The 17,134-nt window shown below is 41.7% G+C and overlaps 1 protein-coding gene across 4 annotated transcripts in view; it reads left to right on the forward strand.

Moving 5' to 3' along the window:
• The window catches only part of JADE1 (jade family PHD finger 1), an 82,562-nt gene that overhangs the window by 13,716 nt on the left and 51,712 nt on the right, over window positions 1-17,134 (forward strand). For all 4 annotated transcript variants that reach the window (XR_002098445.1, XM_019522090.1, XM_019522088.1 and 1 more), the window contains exon 2: window positions 6,483-6,560. Coding sequence is in view for 3 of the 4 variants with exons in the window: in XM_019522090.1 (XP_019377635.1) it covers window positions 6,509-6,560 (52 nt within the window). In the remaining variant the exon portion in view is untranslated. The remainder of the gene's footprint in view (window positions 1-6,482; window positions 6,561-17,134) is intronic.

The raw sequence follows: 17,134 nt of genomic DNA on the forward strand, positions 1-17,134 counted from the left end.
CTGGCATTTGCTTTTGATGACCATTTAGTCATTTGTTTGCAAATGTTACAAATACTTTGTCCAATATGGATTGTCTCATTTTTCTAGATGCTTATAGATCAGAAGCAACATCACAGATTATTAAATGATGTGTATTTAAAACTAATCAGAATAATACTTAACAGTAGTACAGTGCTGTACATTCAATGTGTGGTGCTCATCTACTAAGTTAAAGCCAGATTATAGCTCTAAGAGCCAAAGCACTGAATGAAGGGAGCATAGAGAAATAGTGTTCAAGTGATTTGACAAGTGGTGGTACATCTTTGTAAGATATTTTGTATGTCTTTGTGAGGCTTCATAGGCTCTGAAAAGCATGGTGAGCAGTAGCACTTACTGCATACTGTACAAGCATAATATCAGGGCTGCCCTGATGTTGCTAATCATTTTGCCTGGTGGTAGCGGTGGATCACCAGGTCATGACTGCTTGCCTCATGTGGACGTGGCTTCGCTGAGTGTCTACACATGATATTACTATGCATGAAAGACCTCTGGAATTTATTGCTTTGGAGTTTATTGCTCCCAGGCATGCCAATTGAAAGTGAACACACCAGACGGTAGGGAACGATTGCAGGCAGACCTGGACAGGTTGGAAACGTGGGCAGTACACAATAGGATGCAATACAAGGACAAGTGCAGAGTGCTGCATCTAAGGCATAAAAATATCCAGCACACCTACTGGTTGGGAAATGACCCTATCAGCAGCACAGAAGCAGAAAGAAATCTCAGAGTCATAGTGGACTCCAAGATGAACATGAGTCATCAGTGCAGTGAAATCATCAGCAAAGCTAACCGCACTTTTATCATGCATCAGCAGATGCATGACAAATAGAACCAAGGAGGTAATACTTCCTCTCTGTGTGGCATTGGTCAGACCGCAGTCAGAGTACTGTGTCCAGTTTTGAGGAACTGTACTTCAAGAAGGATGTTGATAGACTAGAGAGGGTCCAGAGGAGGTCCACTCATATGGTTACGGGTTTGCAGGCCAAGCCCTATGAGGAGAGACTCAGGGACTTGGACCTCTTCAGCCTCTGTAACAGAAGGCTGAGAGGGGAACCTGTGGCTGTCTACAAAATCATTAGGGGGGCACAGCAAGGAACCGGAGATGCTGTGTTCACCTTTTGGGTAACCTTTTGGGGTAACAAGGAACAATGGTCACAAACTGACAGAGAGCAGATTTAGGCTAGACATTAGGAAGAACTTCTTCATGGTAAGGGCGGCCAGAATTTGGAATGGACTTCCAAGGGAGGTGATGCTCTTCCCTACCGTGTGAGTCTGTAAGAGAAGGCTGGATAGGCATCTGGCTGGGGTCATCTGACCCCAGCACTCTTTCCTGCCCAGGGCAGAGGGTCAGACTTGATGATCTGTTGAGGTCCCTTCTGGCCCTAACATCTAGGAATCTATGAATAAGCTCCAGAGTTTATTCATGTGCAGTACATGGAGCTAGATTGGAGCAGCTCCGGCTGGCAGGGGGCCCAGGGATCAGTCTGCCAGCTGAGAGGCTCAGTGTGCTGTGGAGGGGCTGGTTGGGGCATGAGGGAGCTTTATTGTGGGACTAGCTGGCAGGCAGCCTCTGCACTGAAGCACCCTCGTGCCGCCACCAGCTCCTCCAGCGCCTACACATGCACTGCTGCAGACTTTGTTACTCCAGAGCAGAATAGTACAAGTACTAGTTTACTCCAGCCTCGCTGGGGCACGTGTAGATGCTGAGATGTTTACTGTACAGCCTAGTCAACTGTGCAGTAAACATCTCGTGTAGATGCACCCGCTCTTGTGTAAATGATATAAACTACTTGCGCTGAAGTATAAACGCATTTTATGCCAAGCCAAAGCTTAGATTACATCAATCAAAGGAGGAATATTTTAAAATTTTGCAAACCTTATGGAAGGATTTTCAAAGGAAGCAAAGGGGGGAAGGGGGTAAGTGCCCAAATTTTAGCCTTAGAAGAAAAGGAATAGAAATGTGGTTCTCAACTTCTTTAGACTCGAGGCACCCCTTGAAAAATGCCAGCTCTTACTTTTCACTTGTTTTTTGACTACACAAAAATAACAGCAATTCTTCTATTGCAAAGAACACAGTAAGACCACAAGGCAGAAAGTTTTTAACACTGGATTCCCATTTGATATCTCATGTGAATCATGAATATGGGTTTGTCATGTGAATCATGTTTGCACACCTAAAAGTGCTAACATTGGTTGGCATGCCATGTACTTTTGAAAGTATCTCAAAGCAGCCCAGGGTGCTGTGGCATGCTGGTTGTGAATCACTGGAATAGGATGATAAACACTAGAACTCTGGTAAGGAGAAAAGCTCAATAGTATAAGCAGTTTTCTTTCAGTGTTTTTATAATTGTAGATGTTCCAGACAAATTTTAGCAGGATGCTATTACCAGTGTCCCTGAACTTGCTTTAAGCTGAAAAAGTTGCTGTGCGCTCAATATAGTATTCTCCACACACTTGTAAAAGGTGTTTATATTGCTGAAAAGGGGAACAAATAGTAAACAACATAGTACTCTTCCATTCAGCACCTTGCCATTACAATGCATGTAAAATGTTACTGCTGCTTGCCATTTGATGTCATTTTTGCATGATTGACCATAGTAATTGATAGTAACTGCTATAAGAAAGGAATTAATATCCCTTAAAGCAGCTGCATTTCAGTGTGGCAGTTGTAATTATCATTAGCTTTTTAATGCTCTTACCTGCAGAATCTTTTTACTATATCATAGGTGGAAGCATCTGACTGGAACAGTTTAACATAATTTTAAGAGCTGAAACATTGTTTTGACCATTGCGATTCAAAATTCCATAGAAAGGGTATTGAAGTTCCTCCCTCCTTCTCTTCCACCAGCCATATGCTTACTCTTTCGTGCTAGTCTTCTGAGCCAGGATTTGGGGCTTGCCATAAAAAGCCAAATTCTGCCTTTGCATGCATGGAGGGAGGAAGGAAGAGATGAGCATTTACCCCTCTTTCACTGCTTAGAGTGTCTGTAGAAGGTCACAGTTAGGAGAAGATGAAGAATATGCTTCTCCCCCCAGAATGTACTTTCCCTCAAAGAGGTGGTGGAATTGCTTGGTTTTAAATTGGTGGAGATGAATATAGTATAGCGCATAATGTGTATTTTTTTGTTCTGCATATATAAAATCCTGTTGACCAGTTGGGAGTCGGAGAAGAACCAGGGAATGGTGTCCAGGACTATGAGTGTATAGGAGGATACTTTATTTTTTCATTATGTCCCTCCATGCCCTGTTTACTTCATGGGAAATATTATCACTGGAAGAAAATACACATGCTGCTTTACATGTGTGTCAATAATATTCTTTTTAATTTTTGGTAGAGCAAGTGGGTAAGAGGTGTAGGTTGAGAAGCAGTAATGCTTCCTTTGGTGAATAAGCACAGTCCTTGACCCGAGCAGATGGTGGGTGTGCATTTCAATACTATTTTGGGCAGAAGGTAGCGCAGGGTGGAATTTGGAGACTAGTTAGTCTCCTAACTGCTTCCCAACCTATACCTCTTACCCACTTGCTCTACCTAAAATTTGGATTTGACTCCATCCTTATAATGGATCCTTACAAATCCTTGAATGTGAAGCCTCTAAAGTTAATTCATACCTGTATTCATATTTTGTGACACCAGCCTGGCTGATATATTTATTGATCCTCGACATTTATAACTATCGATGTGTAAAGTTCTGTCTTGTTCTGGAGCTGGTGTTTCAGAGAGAGTTTACTAATTACAGGGGGTTGTATAATTGGTTTATATTCTTTTACCCAGAAATTATGGCTTGTCTTTTGCTCTATAAAACGTCAATGAAAGGTCTGGATGAAATGAGCCATTGCTCACATCAAAGATAGTTTCATTTACTCTAATTTCTGATAGGGTAAGTAACTGGGGTAAATCATCCTTATGTCAAAGTTTACATAAATTAACACCATGAAAGAGGAAATCCTGTAGTGCACCAGCTCTTACCAGGACTTTTAAAACATTAGGGGAAGTCACAGGCCAGGTCCGCCTTGGAAACTATAAGCCCCCTTTAGTATTGGGGGCCACTAAAGATGTGTTACAGATTTCTCTGAATAAATAATAATGAAAACAGGGACAGCAGTGAAGGTCAAAGGTTCATAATAAGAGTCGCAAGGGGAGACACTGAGCAGAGCACACCAGACCAGCTCTTACCAGGCTTCTTGGAAAACTATGTTATTAATGAGGATAAAACTATTAATGAGCATAAAACAGAAATTTGCTGGGAAATTAATAGTCTTAATTCTTTCTGTATGAGTTGTTTTGTTTAAGAAGATATTTATATGGATACATTAGAACTTAGACCAGATTTTGGTTTAGGCTCTTTTTTTCCTTCAGTGTAAATTAATTTTACACAAATTTAAAGCACAAACAGACTTAACAGCAGACTTAGCAGTGTTTAACCATTCACATATTGGTAACCAGTAATACATTACCAGTTGAAGGGCAAGCAGGAGGGATGGGGGGGCAGCAGGAGGGCAAGCAGGAGGGATGCAGGGAGAAGCGAGGAGGAGGGGAAGGGGGGAGAGGGGAACTAGTACCTAGTACAGTGTGGAAGTGGCAGAGGAGTCTTGAGGCAGCACAACCCTGGCCCCTTCCCCGCTGTCTGCCCTAAGGCGTGCATGCACTCACTAGTGGCAGTGAGCCAGGCCAGCGCTCTGCAGACCCTGATGCAACTGCTTGCAGCCACCTCCACAGAGCCCAGGTTGCTCACAATACACAGTGGGGAGGCTGCAAGCGGCTGCACTGGGGTCTAAGGAGCCCTGGCCTGGCTCGTTGCTGGCAGTGGGTGCACGTGTGTTGGGGCGGACAGTGGGGAAGGGGCAAGAGCTGCGCTGCCACACGAAGGACCAGGCCTCTCGCAGCTCCCCCACCATTTGTCATGAGGCATCTATGCACCTGCTGCTGGCAATGAGTTGGGTTGGGGCTCTGTGGATCTAAGTGCAGCCATTTGCAGCCCTGGGCTCTGGGCAGCCACACACCAGTGGCAGCAGCGGGTGAGGGGCTTTCCTAGCTCACTGCTGCTGCCCATGGCTTCATGGGGATTGTGGCGGGGCTCAGTGCTGCTGCTTGTGGCTGGCCCTTATCCCTGGGTAGCTGTGTGCCAGTGGCAGCAGAAGGTGAGGGGCTGTCCCAGCCTGATGCAGTTGCTGGAGAACCCCAGGTAGATGCATGTTATCAGTTAACTGTTTAACTGCTACCATATAGGCCATATAGCATAGGTTTCTGAATCATAGTATGTTGAAGCTGCTACGTTTGTATTTTATAGGCTAATGGAAGTGTCGCTAAAAGGTTTCTAGAAACCCCAGTTTGCATGGGAATAACACCTCTGTTTTGGACACTGGATTAAGAATTAGAATTTTTCACCTATTAGTCACTGAATCAGTCACGATTCAGATAGTTGATAGCTTCTGGATACTGTTAAACTTCCACAGCCTTCTAGAGCAAGGGCTGGCAACTTGTGGCCCCTGGGCCAGATCTGGCCCATGAACCCTTTGGGTCCAGCCTGCAGCTGCCAATGCAATGCTTAGGTCTGCATTTTAATGGCAAATGAGACAAAAATTTTAAGCTCCTCTTCTGCAGCAGGGGGCTTTCTCTGTGGTCATGCTCCTTGTGTTGCTGTGGGGAAAGAGTGGTGGCAGCATCCAGAACCTAGTGTCCACCCATCCACTTTTCTGCCCCTGATACAAGGTGGGTCATTCTGGCCTGCAGCTGGGAAAGGTTGCCTATCCCTGTTTTATAGTAGGTGATGAGTTAGTGGTCTGACTTGGTCCAGTATCTTGATCAAGTATCTGACATCTGAGAAGCCACTTTTATGATTGGGATTGGACAGAGAAGGCAGGGAAATCGTGCGCATGTGGAAGGAATGATTCTCTCATTCAAGGGATTCCTTCTAGTTTATTACTGGTGCATGTTGACTGGCTCATGGGGAAACTTGCACTGCCTTTGCCTGTTCTGTGGATTCAGGCTTATCTCTAGTTGTATTACTTTGGCACCTTCCACAAGGAATAAAATTGCTTCAAAGGCATGCCAGCCAATGTAAATATTTATAGAAGGAATAATAGCATCGTTGTATTGCCCATCTAGTATCATAATGGGTAAAAGGAAGTCTAGCTGCTGCAGTTACTTTTACTGTAGATGTTTAACTATTTTAAGACTTCTGAAAGCAGTAGAATATGCTTTCACACCTTGGGATGAGGACGGCCACAGGACTGTCACTAAACCTCCTGAAATTGTATTTTTACCTGCCGTGTGATGTAGGTTTAATTAAGCACTTTTAGGTTGTTTACTGCTTATATTTCAAATGCTATTTAAAGCTGTTTGTTTTCCTTTCTGTGCTTTAAATCCTGGAATGCCATCTGAAATACAACTTGATGATTCTGTATTATTATCTTGGGTTAAGTGCTGTCTCATTGCTTTGCAGGCCGCCTGCTGTTTCCCGTGGAGATCATGAAACGAGGTCGGCTTCCTAGCAGCAGTGAGGATTCTGATGACAATGGCAGTAAGTGCTCTTTTATTGTAGAGTGCAATAGGTTATGAGTTGGTTGAAAACATGTTTAATATAATACTCTACATGATGGAGGCATTTTGCATTTCAGCTGGGCCATAGAAAAATGGGGGGAGAATACAAACCTTAAGAAGCTGTTCTTAAAATCAAACACTTCCAGTGTAGGTGAGCCGTGGATTAGAGAATCCCCAAGGACTCGCTATTGATTATACAGTGTTTGATGATGTAAAACAAGAAAGAAAGCTGTCTCTTTGCTGCAAGCAATATAATTTATTGTTATGAGAGCAGTATTTGCAGAAAGTCATTTGTTAACATTGTCAACTACTCGACATTTAATAGAGAAAGAGAAGATTGATCTAGGGCTTTAAAGTTATTTCAGTTATTTCTTGTGCGCCTTGTAAAAAGGATAGGGTATAGTGCGTCAAGCTTGATGAGAACAACTCCGTGTTTTAGGGACAGTGCCATCATTTGATGAATAATAAAGTTTAATTATTTTATTTCTGTTGTTAATGGTATTTGAGGACTAAGGTGCATTCATTTGCTACTAGGGGTGTCTTCATTCTTGGTATAATTAACTTGAGCTACATTAAATATAGCTCTTGTGTTTAGATTTCATTTTTTAAAATGACAGGCAAGATAGCAGCGGTGGTGGGAATTGTGCTAAGATGCTTCACTTGCCCAGACAAGCAAGTTGCTCATATTCTCCATCTGTGTAATCCATGCAGTTGTAAGAGACAGTCTCTTGGTTCTCATCTGATCTACATTAATGCAAATATTTTGGTTTAAAAGATATTACATAAATTGAAAGTGTTACTGGGACAAACCTTGTTAGTGCTTAATCCAAACCCCAGGTCAAAGTTATTGGGAGGCTTTCCATTTACTTCTGAGGCTTTGAGTCGGGTTGTCAGTCCCAGATGCTGTTATTTGATCTCAGTTGGTGGATTCCTTCATTGCTGTCTGCAGAGTCCCAGTGGCTTTAGTTGGGCTGGGACTTATAGCAGTAACTACACCTTCCCCCCTACTTAGCATGCCCTTCTTTAGGGACAGTGCCATTGAATTACATAAATACAGAAAGGAGCAGAGGAGGCAGAATTAGTGGCTTTAGTGGGAATTTGGCTGAGGCTTGAATAAAAGACTTTAAGAACGTTTAAGATTTGCCCCATTATTTGAGCAGGGCGAATCCTGAGGAATTGAAAATTTTGAAAAATCTACTTTGGTCAGATTATTAATGGCTGCTGTTACTTCACTTTCCAGAGTGAGACCCAGTTTCATTTTATCAGTGATAACTTTGACCAACTTTGGGGTTTTGCAAAAAATGTTGCTAATGTAAATTTGATTCAATTTCCCCCAAAGATGAATACAAGTACACGTTTTTAGTTGTGAAACTGATGCTCTCTGTAACCCCCTAAAGTTTTCCCTACCCTTCTCCAGTGTCCTTTTTTATACTGTCTCTGTGCTGGTGTTTCCCTTTGCTTGTATTTTGCTCCATTTTCAGCCTCTTTCCTCATCCAAGTTTTACTCTTCTATCCCTTTTTTGTTCCTTCTGTCCCAGACTCTCCTACACAAGGAAAGAAATAGCTGATCTTTGAGTTGAACTTCCAAATTGTGATAGTTGATTGGGTTTGAAATTAGGTAGACCTGGGAGATTTAAACGTCCAGGAGGACAAAGCCTCTTGACAAAGTACAGGTGTCCCTTGCTTTATGCTGTACATACATTCCTGGAAAATGGTGCATAACTCAAATTTGCATAAAGGGAACCCACTTTACAATGTAACAAATAGGATAAGTTCCAAGACCTCATCTGTACTAACCCTTAGACCTATTTCTACCATTTTTGCAAGACAGTTTTGGTACTCACCAACAGCAGACACTACACACAAGCACAGGGTGGTGGTGAATCTTACCATAATGGGGATGGCAACTACAGAAACACGTGTCGCAGACAACAAGTGGGGAACACAGATCCATACAGGAGACTATATTTTGGTGTGTGTCACTCCCACAATGCACCGCACAAAGCAGCTGACTGCGGGCTTCCACCACACCGGTCGCATAAGAGTGGATTTACCTTGCATGTAGCGACTTTTTTGGTATAAAAAGGGTCACCACATAAGAGCGAATTCACACATACAGAACCCACATAAAGCAAGGGAAACCTATAGTTCCAAACCTCCTTTCCACATTTGCCACATTTGATTTCTTCCAGGTACACAAGCAACTCTTTGCTGCTAGGCTTGATTTTTGTTTGGCTGTGGGTAGAAGAACCTTCCTTCTGTTTGGGAGGCACCATTATGTTCTCTAGGCTGAAATCTGAACCTCCCAGTCAAGAAGGAATCACAATAGTTTGTCTCTGGGACCTTGTGGATCCAGGGACTTCCCAGTACATTCTTGTAAGTTCTGTGTCATAAAGGCCAGGAAATCCAGGATCTAATATGTTGCTACAACTGCATATAAAGAACAGTCTTTGACACTCTGGTGACACTCAAAGCTTTCCCACAGTTTTCCATGGTTCTTTTACTAAAGGTAGTAAATAACACAAGCAGTAGGAAGTGATGCAAAATTACAGGTCTTGTTAGGCCTTCAAGCTGAGAAATCTGGTGTGTAGCATAAGCTGCGACCATAAATGGTTTCTTTTTCATGTGCGTCACCTTCCCCTCTTAGTTTCTTCTATTTGGTCAGATTATTAATGGCTGTTGTTACCTCACTTTCCAGAGGGAGACCCAGATTTATTTATCTATCGGTGATGTCTTTGATCAACTCTGTTAGTAGCGGCTGTAACAACGTTCATTTAGCAGATTAGCTCAAGCTTCCCTGTTTGTTAAAGCACAGGTTACAGTACTGTATCTGTATTTATGACCTGCACACCTTTTTTGTTGAAGTCTTCAAGCTTTTCACTAGCTATTTTTCCCTTTAGAGATTCTAGAAGCGTAAGACAATTAAATATACTGTTTTGAGCACTTCAAACAGTTGCCTTCTCATTGAAAAATTAAAAGTTTAATCAACACTGAGTTGGAATCCTCTTGTCTAACATCTGCTTCTTATCAGTCATGAGTACCTCTTGACCTCCAGTGAGCTCACTGCATTCTTGCCATGCTGAACTCTGCATTGCTACAGCTATAGAGCTTGACATTGCTGTCAGTGAACCGATTTACGTTATTGGGAGCAGGATCGGGCTCCAAAACCCTGAGCTAACTTGTCTTACAGTCATGAGTCTTTCAAGATGCACTTTAACAGGCTTGTATAGCCAGACATCTTGGATTCATCATGAGTTTGATTGCATATAACTTTGAGCTAACTTTATACTGATGCTTATGTAGTGACTGACACTTAACTAATCCCCTAATGCCCACTCCAGCTGCATTTAAGTTAAAGGAATAAGTTCTTTATTTTATGGACCATGGAAACCTAAACATTCACAAAATATAGGTAATAATGAATACTTAGAATCCACTGAAATGTGAAGAAAAAGTTTGGGATGTGAATTTTGTTTTAAGAATCACTGGGCTGTGGAGTGATTTTATACATTTGGCTTGATATGCAGACCTAAGGCTGTGTGTTCAGGTTTTGCATAAATGCCATTCTCAAGAAAATGGGGAAACAATGCTAGTTTCCTGCTTTATGACTCATATAACCAGAGATGAATATTTGATGGTAAGGGTACTGTAACCATGTAGTTACTAAAGAAACTTTTATTCAGTATTCAGTCCAGTAGTTTAACAAAATAACCGAAACAAAACAGCTCATCTGTACAGCAAGTTTTGCTGTAAACTAGTTTTTAAGAATCAAGAAAAAAGTATCTTTTCTTTGTTGACAGGAGATAGAAGTGAGAAATATTTTCATTTATTCTGTGAATGTGTGTGTCAGGTATTTGAGTAAGAAGATGACTAAGCCGTAACAATATGGCCACAACCCTGGAGAATATAAATGTGTGCAGTTAACTATCTATGCAGTTAATTTTCTATTAAATAAAATAATATTTTATGTACCATACAACAGTCGTTTAATATAAAGGTCTGAGTCTTCAGTTTTCTGATCCCTCCTTCTGACCATCTGATGTGATTCTTTCCAGAAACTACTTTGCAGACTGTGTATTAGAAAATGTAGTCCTCATATATATTGCAAATTACCGTGGGCAAAACTTTTGCTTGTGGCAGTCTAAAATCAGATTTCTAAATGTATATTTAGATGCCAAATTAAGATGGACCTGTTACAGAGGGGATGGAAGTTGTTCACAGTGCTTCTGAAAAAATAATTCTTAGATGTCTCGGATTATGCCCTCAGAAATTACAGTGTCTGAAATTCAGTTGCATTTGAATACTATATCCATAAAATTTAGTTGAATGTAAAATTGTTACAGGTACACTTGAGTTTGGGATCTTCATTTTGCCAAGTAACTCCTTCACAATATGTTGAAGACTCCTTTTAGACTCCTACACACTCATTAAAAAAATACTCTGTGCTTCAGAGAAAATCCTCTTTTGCCAACTTGGTAGTGTGACTCCCTCTCCAGATAATTTACTGTGACGATAATATATGGTACTGATAGATTTTTCACAGGGATTCTTTTTTGTAGGCACTTTAGAGTATATGAGATCTTTGTGAACATCTGTATAAATTAATTTTGTTTACTTCAAATTCGGTTATGTCCTCATTACCTATCTTTATGGATATTCATGACTTGCTATTTTGGAGTGATTCCATTTATGTTGCAGTTCAACTTATTTTCCAGTGCAACAAATTTCCTCTTTCTGATCCCAGGTCTTGTGCTAATTCCATATTATATTTGGAGCTTACTTATCTTTTCTGCCCAGTGTTTCTCTGCCTTTAGTCTTGTTTATCAGCCATGGCAAACTGTGCTGAATATACCACATTTTCCTTCCACATTAGATAGGATATATGGTAGCGTGCCCTTCATTTGCAGCTTCAGTATGTTCATCTTTCACAAAGTCACCAAGCACCTGGTTTAAAGATGGTAGCTGCAAGGCCTGAAACTCAGGATATTGAGGTCAATTGAAGCTTTGCCTTTGATGTCAGTGGGATCAGGAATTCACCCATTGCGTTTTTCATGTTTACTCATAATACTTTTTGATCATCGCATCATATTTGGTATAGAAGTGACTGAAACCAAAGTGTCTGGAAAGAACAATTCCAGACACCAACTTTTTTGGAGACCTTGACTGTTTCTGTGCTTTGGCTTCCATGATTAGCACTGGTGAGGCCTCACTCTGAGTACTGTGTCCACTTCTGGGCCCCATACTTCATGAAGGATGTGGATCAATTACACAGAGGCCAGCAAAGAGCCACAGAACTTTTTAGCGGCCTAGGAAGCAAGACTTATGAGGAGAGACTGAAAGAACTAGGGTTATTTAGTCTGGAGAAGAGGAGACTAAGGGGGGGATTTGATTACAGTCTTCAGATACCTGAAGGGTGATTATAGAAAGGATGAAGATGGGCTTTTTTCTGTGGCTGTAGGGGACAGGGCTAAGAGCAACAGACTCAAGCTGCAGCAGAGGAAATTGAGTTTGGAGATTAGGAGGAACTTTCTGACTATAGGAGTGGTCAAGGTTTGGAAGAGGCTACCTAGAGAAGTTGTGAAATCTGCAGTCCTGGAAATTTTCCAGAGCAGGTTGGAGAGGGTGGTTTAGTCAGGAATGATCCTGCCTTGAGCAAGGGTTGGACTAGATAACCTTGTGAGGTCCCTTCCAACCCTACTTTTCTATGATCCTATGCTTCCAAGAAGTAAATGTTGTAATAATTAAGGATCTAGTTGTATAAACTTAGATTGAACTTTAGTGGTGGTATTTAAGTATGCAGAGTATAATTGCCTAATCTGGAATTTGGAGTGAAGACAAAGGTTAATTTTTACCACCACCGTTGTCACACAGTCTTTAATGACTACAAGTGATCAGGCAGGACTTCAGTTTTTCTGTGAGACAGGGTATATCTCTTTTGGAAAAAACACCTAATATGTTTTTTTTGGCTTTCTGTTCTCAACCAGCATGCTGAGGCACCTTGGAAATCCTGTTAAAGGTGCCATGGGGTGCTCTGCACTATTTGCATTGTTACCTGTGCAAACAGCTACACCTGATTCACAAGATAAACCCAGAGATTACAAATAAGAATGCATTGTGTCAAAAATTTTGGATTTTAAACTTCATTGCAGAACAACAAGGAAGGTTTTGTTTTGTTTTACCTCCCTGCCTGCCATCTGACACCTCCAGGGAAGGAATTCTACCTGATCAACACATCAAAGAGCTACTCAACACAGCTCACAAAGACACTGTCTTAGACCCAGAGGGACAGCCTTCCACGTTCAGCTCCCTCTGTGCAAAAACGAAGTTTATTTCCTACTTATGGGGACTTTTTACCATCTTGTACCATCTACAATTTCCCAGAGCCTGACGAAGTGACTTGAATCCCGAAAGCTTGCAGGAAAGGACACTTTTCTTGCCATTTTCCAGTTGATCTAATAAAAGGTATCGTTTTGGAACCAAGAGTTCTAGTTTTTTGTGTCTTAGTGTCAAAAACATGTTGACCTGTTGTGGTCTGAGTTCTTTGCAACAGTGGAGTTGCTCTGTTATTTTTTCTGTAGTCAAGAAATGAGTGAAAATTAAGATCTGGCATTTTCTCAGGGGTGCTTTGATTCTAAAAAAGTTCAGAACCACGGCTCTAAAATAATAACACAAGAGACTTTACTTTTAAGGGGCATACTGGTTTAGTCCTGTGTTCTTAGGCATCAACTCAGTACTGATTCAGAGAAATGAGCATCTGCCGCCTACCTATCATCTCCATTTCTTAGAACACCCTTATTTTCCCCATGAGACTTCTATTCAAATACTGAGTGTACCTAATTTTGCTTAGGTTTTAAAATGGAATCACGTGATATGCCGATAGGGCTGGTGATATAGCTATTGAAAACTAGCAGCCAGTCTAACAGTACAGCTTTAAACATGCTTGCCGTGGAGCAACTCCATGAAGAGATCCATGAGCCCTGAATAGAAGATGATTGGCTCGTATAATGAAAACTACCAACGGATGTAAGAGTTCTCTGCACTTTAGAGAGGGTGACGTATAATGAGGTATATGCATGTGCAATCTAATGTGTCTTGGAACAGGTCATGAAATATTCAGGGTACAATACAGAGAGAGAGGAGGAAAGGAAGGGACTTGTATTAAATTACTGTGGGAGGGACAAGGTTGGTGAAAGTTGGTTGGTTCTGGTATAGCATACAATGTAATTGTTTAATATTTTTGAAAGGTAGCAGGAGCATCATTTAGAGCCAGATGCTGCTCAAGAACAATAATTGAATAGTTATTGGTGATATTTTACTTCTGTGTAGTATCACCACTGACAAGATGGGGGAGCTTATTTTTCATGACTTGTTGAATGGAATGTGTTCTTTTCATTGCATAAGTTACTGCATGGCAATATGCCACAATAATGACATGTCAGTTTAGCAGAGGTCAGTGGATCAGCAAATCTTGCAGCAGCAGAAGCATGAGAAAATGAACATGGACTTGTGAAACTGCTTTGAGTTGTATTTGCATTCAGGCCTTGCTGTATAGGAAGCAGCTTGTGGACTTGTGTAATAGAAACAGCCTGCACATAACAGGGGAAGTAGCTCCAGATTCTCTTACTATTTTCTTTGTGCCCTGTTTGTCAGATCTGTCTTGAAGTTTGAGGATAGGCAGGGTGTATGGATGAGTGAAATACAGCATTATGAAGGATCACGGCCCAGGCAGTAAAAAGGGAGACTACTCTATGCATTTCCATTTTTACCTTAGGCTACAGATCTTTCTGGCAGTGTTGCCAGCGATTCCCATTCTACCTCAAAGCAAGTCAAGAAAGAGTGTAGGCAACTGGAAAGGCCAGCATTAAGCAGAAGTAGCCGTCAGGCATGCATCCATGTCAGAAATGTTTTGCTTTCTTGTGCTGAATGGTTTAGTGGTGTAGTAGAATTGTGTTTACAGTAGGAAATGTGTATTCAGACCCCAGTGTTTTCAAGCTTTGAACTGTTCAGAGACTGTAGCAGCTTGTAGCTCTCCTGGGACACAGCTGGAAGCCTTGCAGGTGGTTTTACAACAATGTTATGCATGTTACACAGTGTAATTGAACCTCTTCTGCACATGCTGAGCAGCATATTGGTTGGTGGGGAGATCTCCCTAAGGTTTTGGATGTACCTTGGCAGTCTCAAAGATTTTTCTTTTTAGTGGGCCTTGTAAAAACCGAAATATGTTTTTGACTGGATCATTTCACAAATTGAGATAGAGACAGATATCTATGTCTTTCCAAGAATCTGCATTTTTTTCACAGGTATGGAACAGGCCTCTCTCTTCTATCTTCCTGATTTACCATTTTCTTTTAATATTGTGGCAATGTACTTTTATAACTTCATTAACGTGCAGGTAAATGAAGTGTGATAAATAACATTTGGCTAGTGCTTGGCACACAGTGTTGGCAGACCATAGCTGAAATTTTCTGTACGTGAGTCTTGTTCTAAGTCTCTTGGTCTCTCTAGCAATAGTTGTGTGCCAGGGTCTGGCCTCTCTTGACCAAAGGCTCCAAATTTATTTTTAATTATGTGCAGTTAAATATGTTTCCAATATGGGTAAATATGATCATCATACAGAACAGAGACCCATAGCAAAGGTCTGATTACATTCTCATTGAAATCAGTGGGCTTTTTTCCTGTTAAAAGACAGGTAGAAGCATTTTTGCTGTCCAGAATGTAACATGAACAGAACCTTTTTTTTTTTTTAAATTACTTTTTTGAAGTCATCTCTGCTCCAGGTGATGTTTGTGTGATTTATGTATATGACTTAATTGGTATTAATATTAATTCCTTGCTTGCATACCTTGCATATTCGCAGGACAGAACAAGTCCCTTGAATTATGTATTTATACCTGGTTTTCTAATGATGATTAGATTGTGTGTTTTGGGTAAATTTTGTTAGTGTTGTGTTTTGTAGTTGTGCATTCCTTATTCACTATAGATCCTGCAGGTTTTGGCAGTCTGATAGAACTACTGTTTGTCATTAATGTTCCATCTGTTTGTTGAATTAATTCATGTAATATACAAACAAGATTTTCCCCAGGGTGAAATGTTTGGTTAGGGATGTTTTACTTTTAAAATTCCAGCACTCTACATTTTCTGATATTTCTAGTATTTTTTTTCAGAGACTCGAATTTAGGTCTAAAACTTTGTCTTTTTTATGGCTTTACTAGTCTTGGGGATCACTGTCCCATGCTTTAGTCTTTGAATCTGGGAAAGGATGTTAACTGTGATAGGGAGAAGATTGATTTTGGAAATGTCTTTGTGACTGGTTTTAATACAGGAGGTTCATGTCTTGCGAGTTTATCCACGGAGTATACCAGACAGGAGCACCATGTTGCTTCTACACTTGCTGTACAACTTTTATTTTGGCCATAGCAAGTAGCCATTTTCTTATACTCCAGGATGTCCTTTGATACCTTTGTTTGGACACACATATCAGGTCTGTTTATCAGTGAAGTAACAGTAATTGGTGATGAGCACTTTCTTTAAACAATTATTGAGGGATTACCTTGTTACCATATATACATTAAGAAAGGAGATGGTGTGATTTATTGTTCATGCTTCCATCTTTTTTCTTCTGTGCTTGAGTTATTTAATTAATATGTATAATCTTGGTTTATCCCTAAAATGGACAGTTAAGTTGATTTAGTTAAATCCCTTTTTGTTAAAAATATTGCTTCACTACAGGCATTGGTATCTTGCCATTGATTTTCATTGAGCAGATTTGAAGTAGGGATGTGAATGGTTAACGATTAATTGTTTAACTGATCAGCCCAGTGATGACCAGTGCTAGCTTACTGGTTATCGTTTAGCCTGGGGTTGGGCACACCTCGGGAGGGAAGAGGGGGACAGAAAGTCAGGCGGTGCCCCAGCAGCAACCAGAAAATGGCAGGGCAGGAGGGAGGGAGAGAGGAGCAAGGAGGAGGGGTAGAGGTGACTAATACCTAATAGCTAGGCTCCATGAACCCCGGTACAGCTGCTTGTAGCCTCCCCACAGCATGTTACAAGCAGCCTGCGCTCCTGGCAGGCCCCTGCTGCCTGCTGTGAAGCTGCTGCCTGCCTGGCAAGACTGTGCTGCATGCCTCTCCCCTATCTCCTGTGCTGCAGTAGGTTCACTGGTTGCTGCCACCTATGGCTCCTGGGCTGCGCTGCCTGCCTGGTGGGGCTGCTTGGGCTTCCACCTCTCCATGCTGCTACGGATGGTGCAGCCCCTCTTCCATGGCAGGGTGGGGTGGGGCAGGCACCGGCCCAGGACTCAGCACCCCCACCATCTGACTTTGCAGTGCTGTGGGCAGGAGCCCAGTGTCACTGTGCCTGTCCCCATCCTTATGCCTGGCTGATCCTGCGCTTTCTGTTGCTACAGCTGCCACGGGGCCTGGCAAGGGACAAGGTGGAAGTAAGTGGGTGCAGGGTGAATCCCCTGGGCCTATGGCTTAACCCCACAATGTGCCCTGCCCACCCTGTCTGCACCTGGATGCCGGCTCAGAGAGGACCCACCTACCCGCCTGGCTT

The sequence above is a fragment of the Gavialis gangeticus genome, unplaced genomic scaffold (genome assembly GCF_001723915.1).
Source record: "Gavialis gangeticus isolate Ggan-Ray unplaced genomic scaffold, GavGan_comp1, whole genome shotgun sequence".
In the NCBI taxonomy this organism is placed as follows: domain Eukaryota; kingdom Metazoa; phylum Chordata; order Crocodylia; family Gavialidae; genus Gavialis; species Gavialis gangeticus.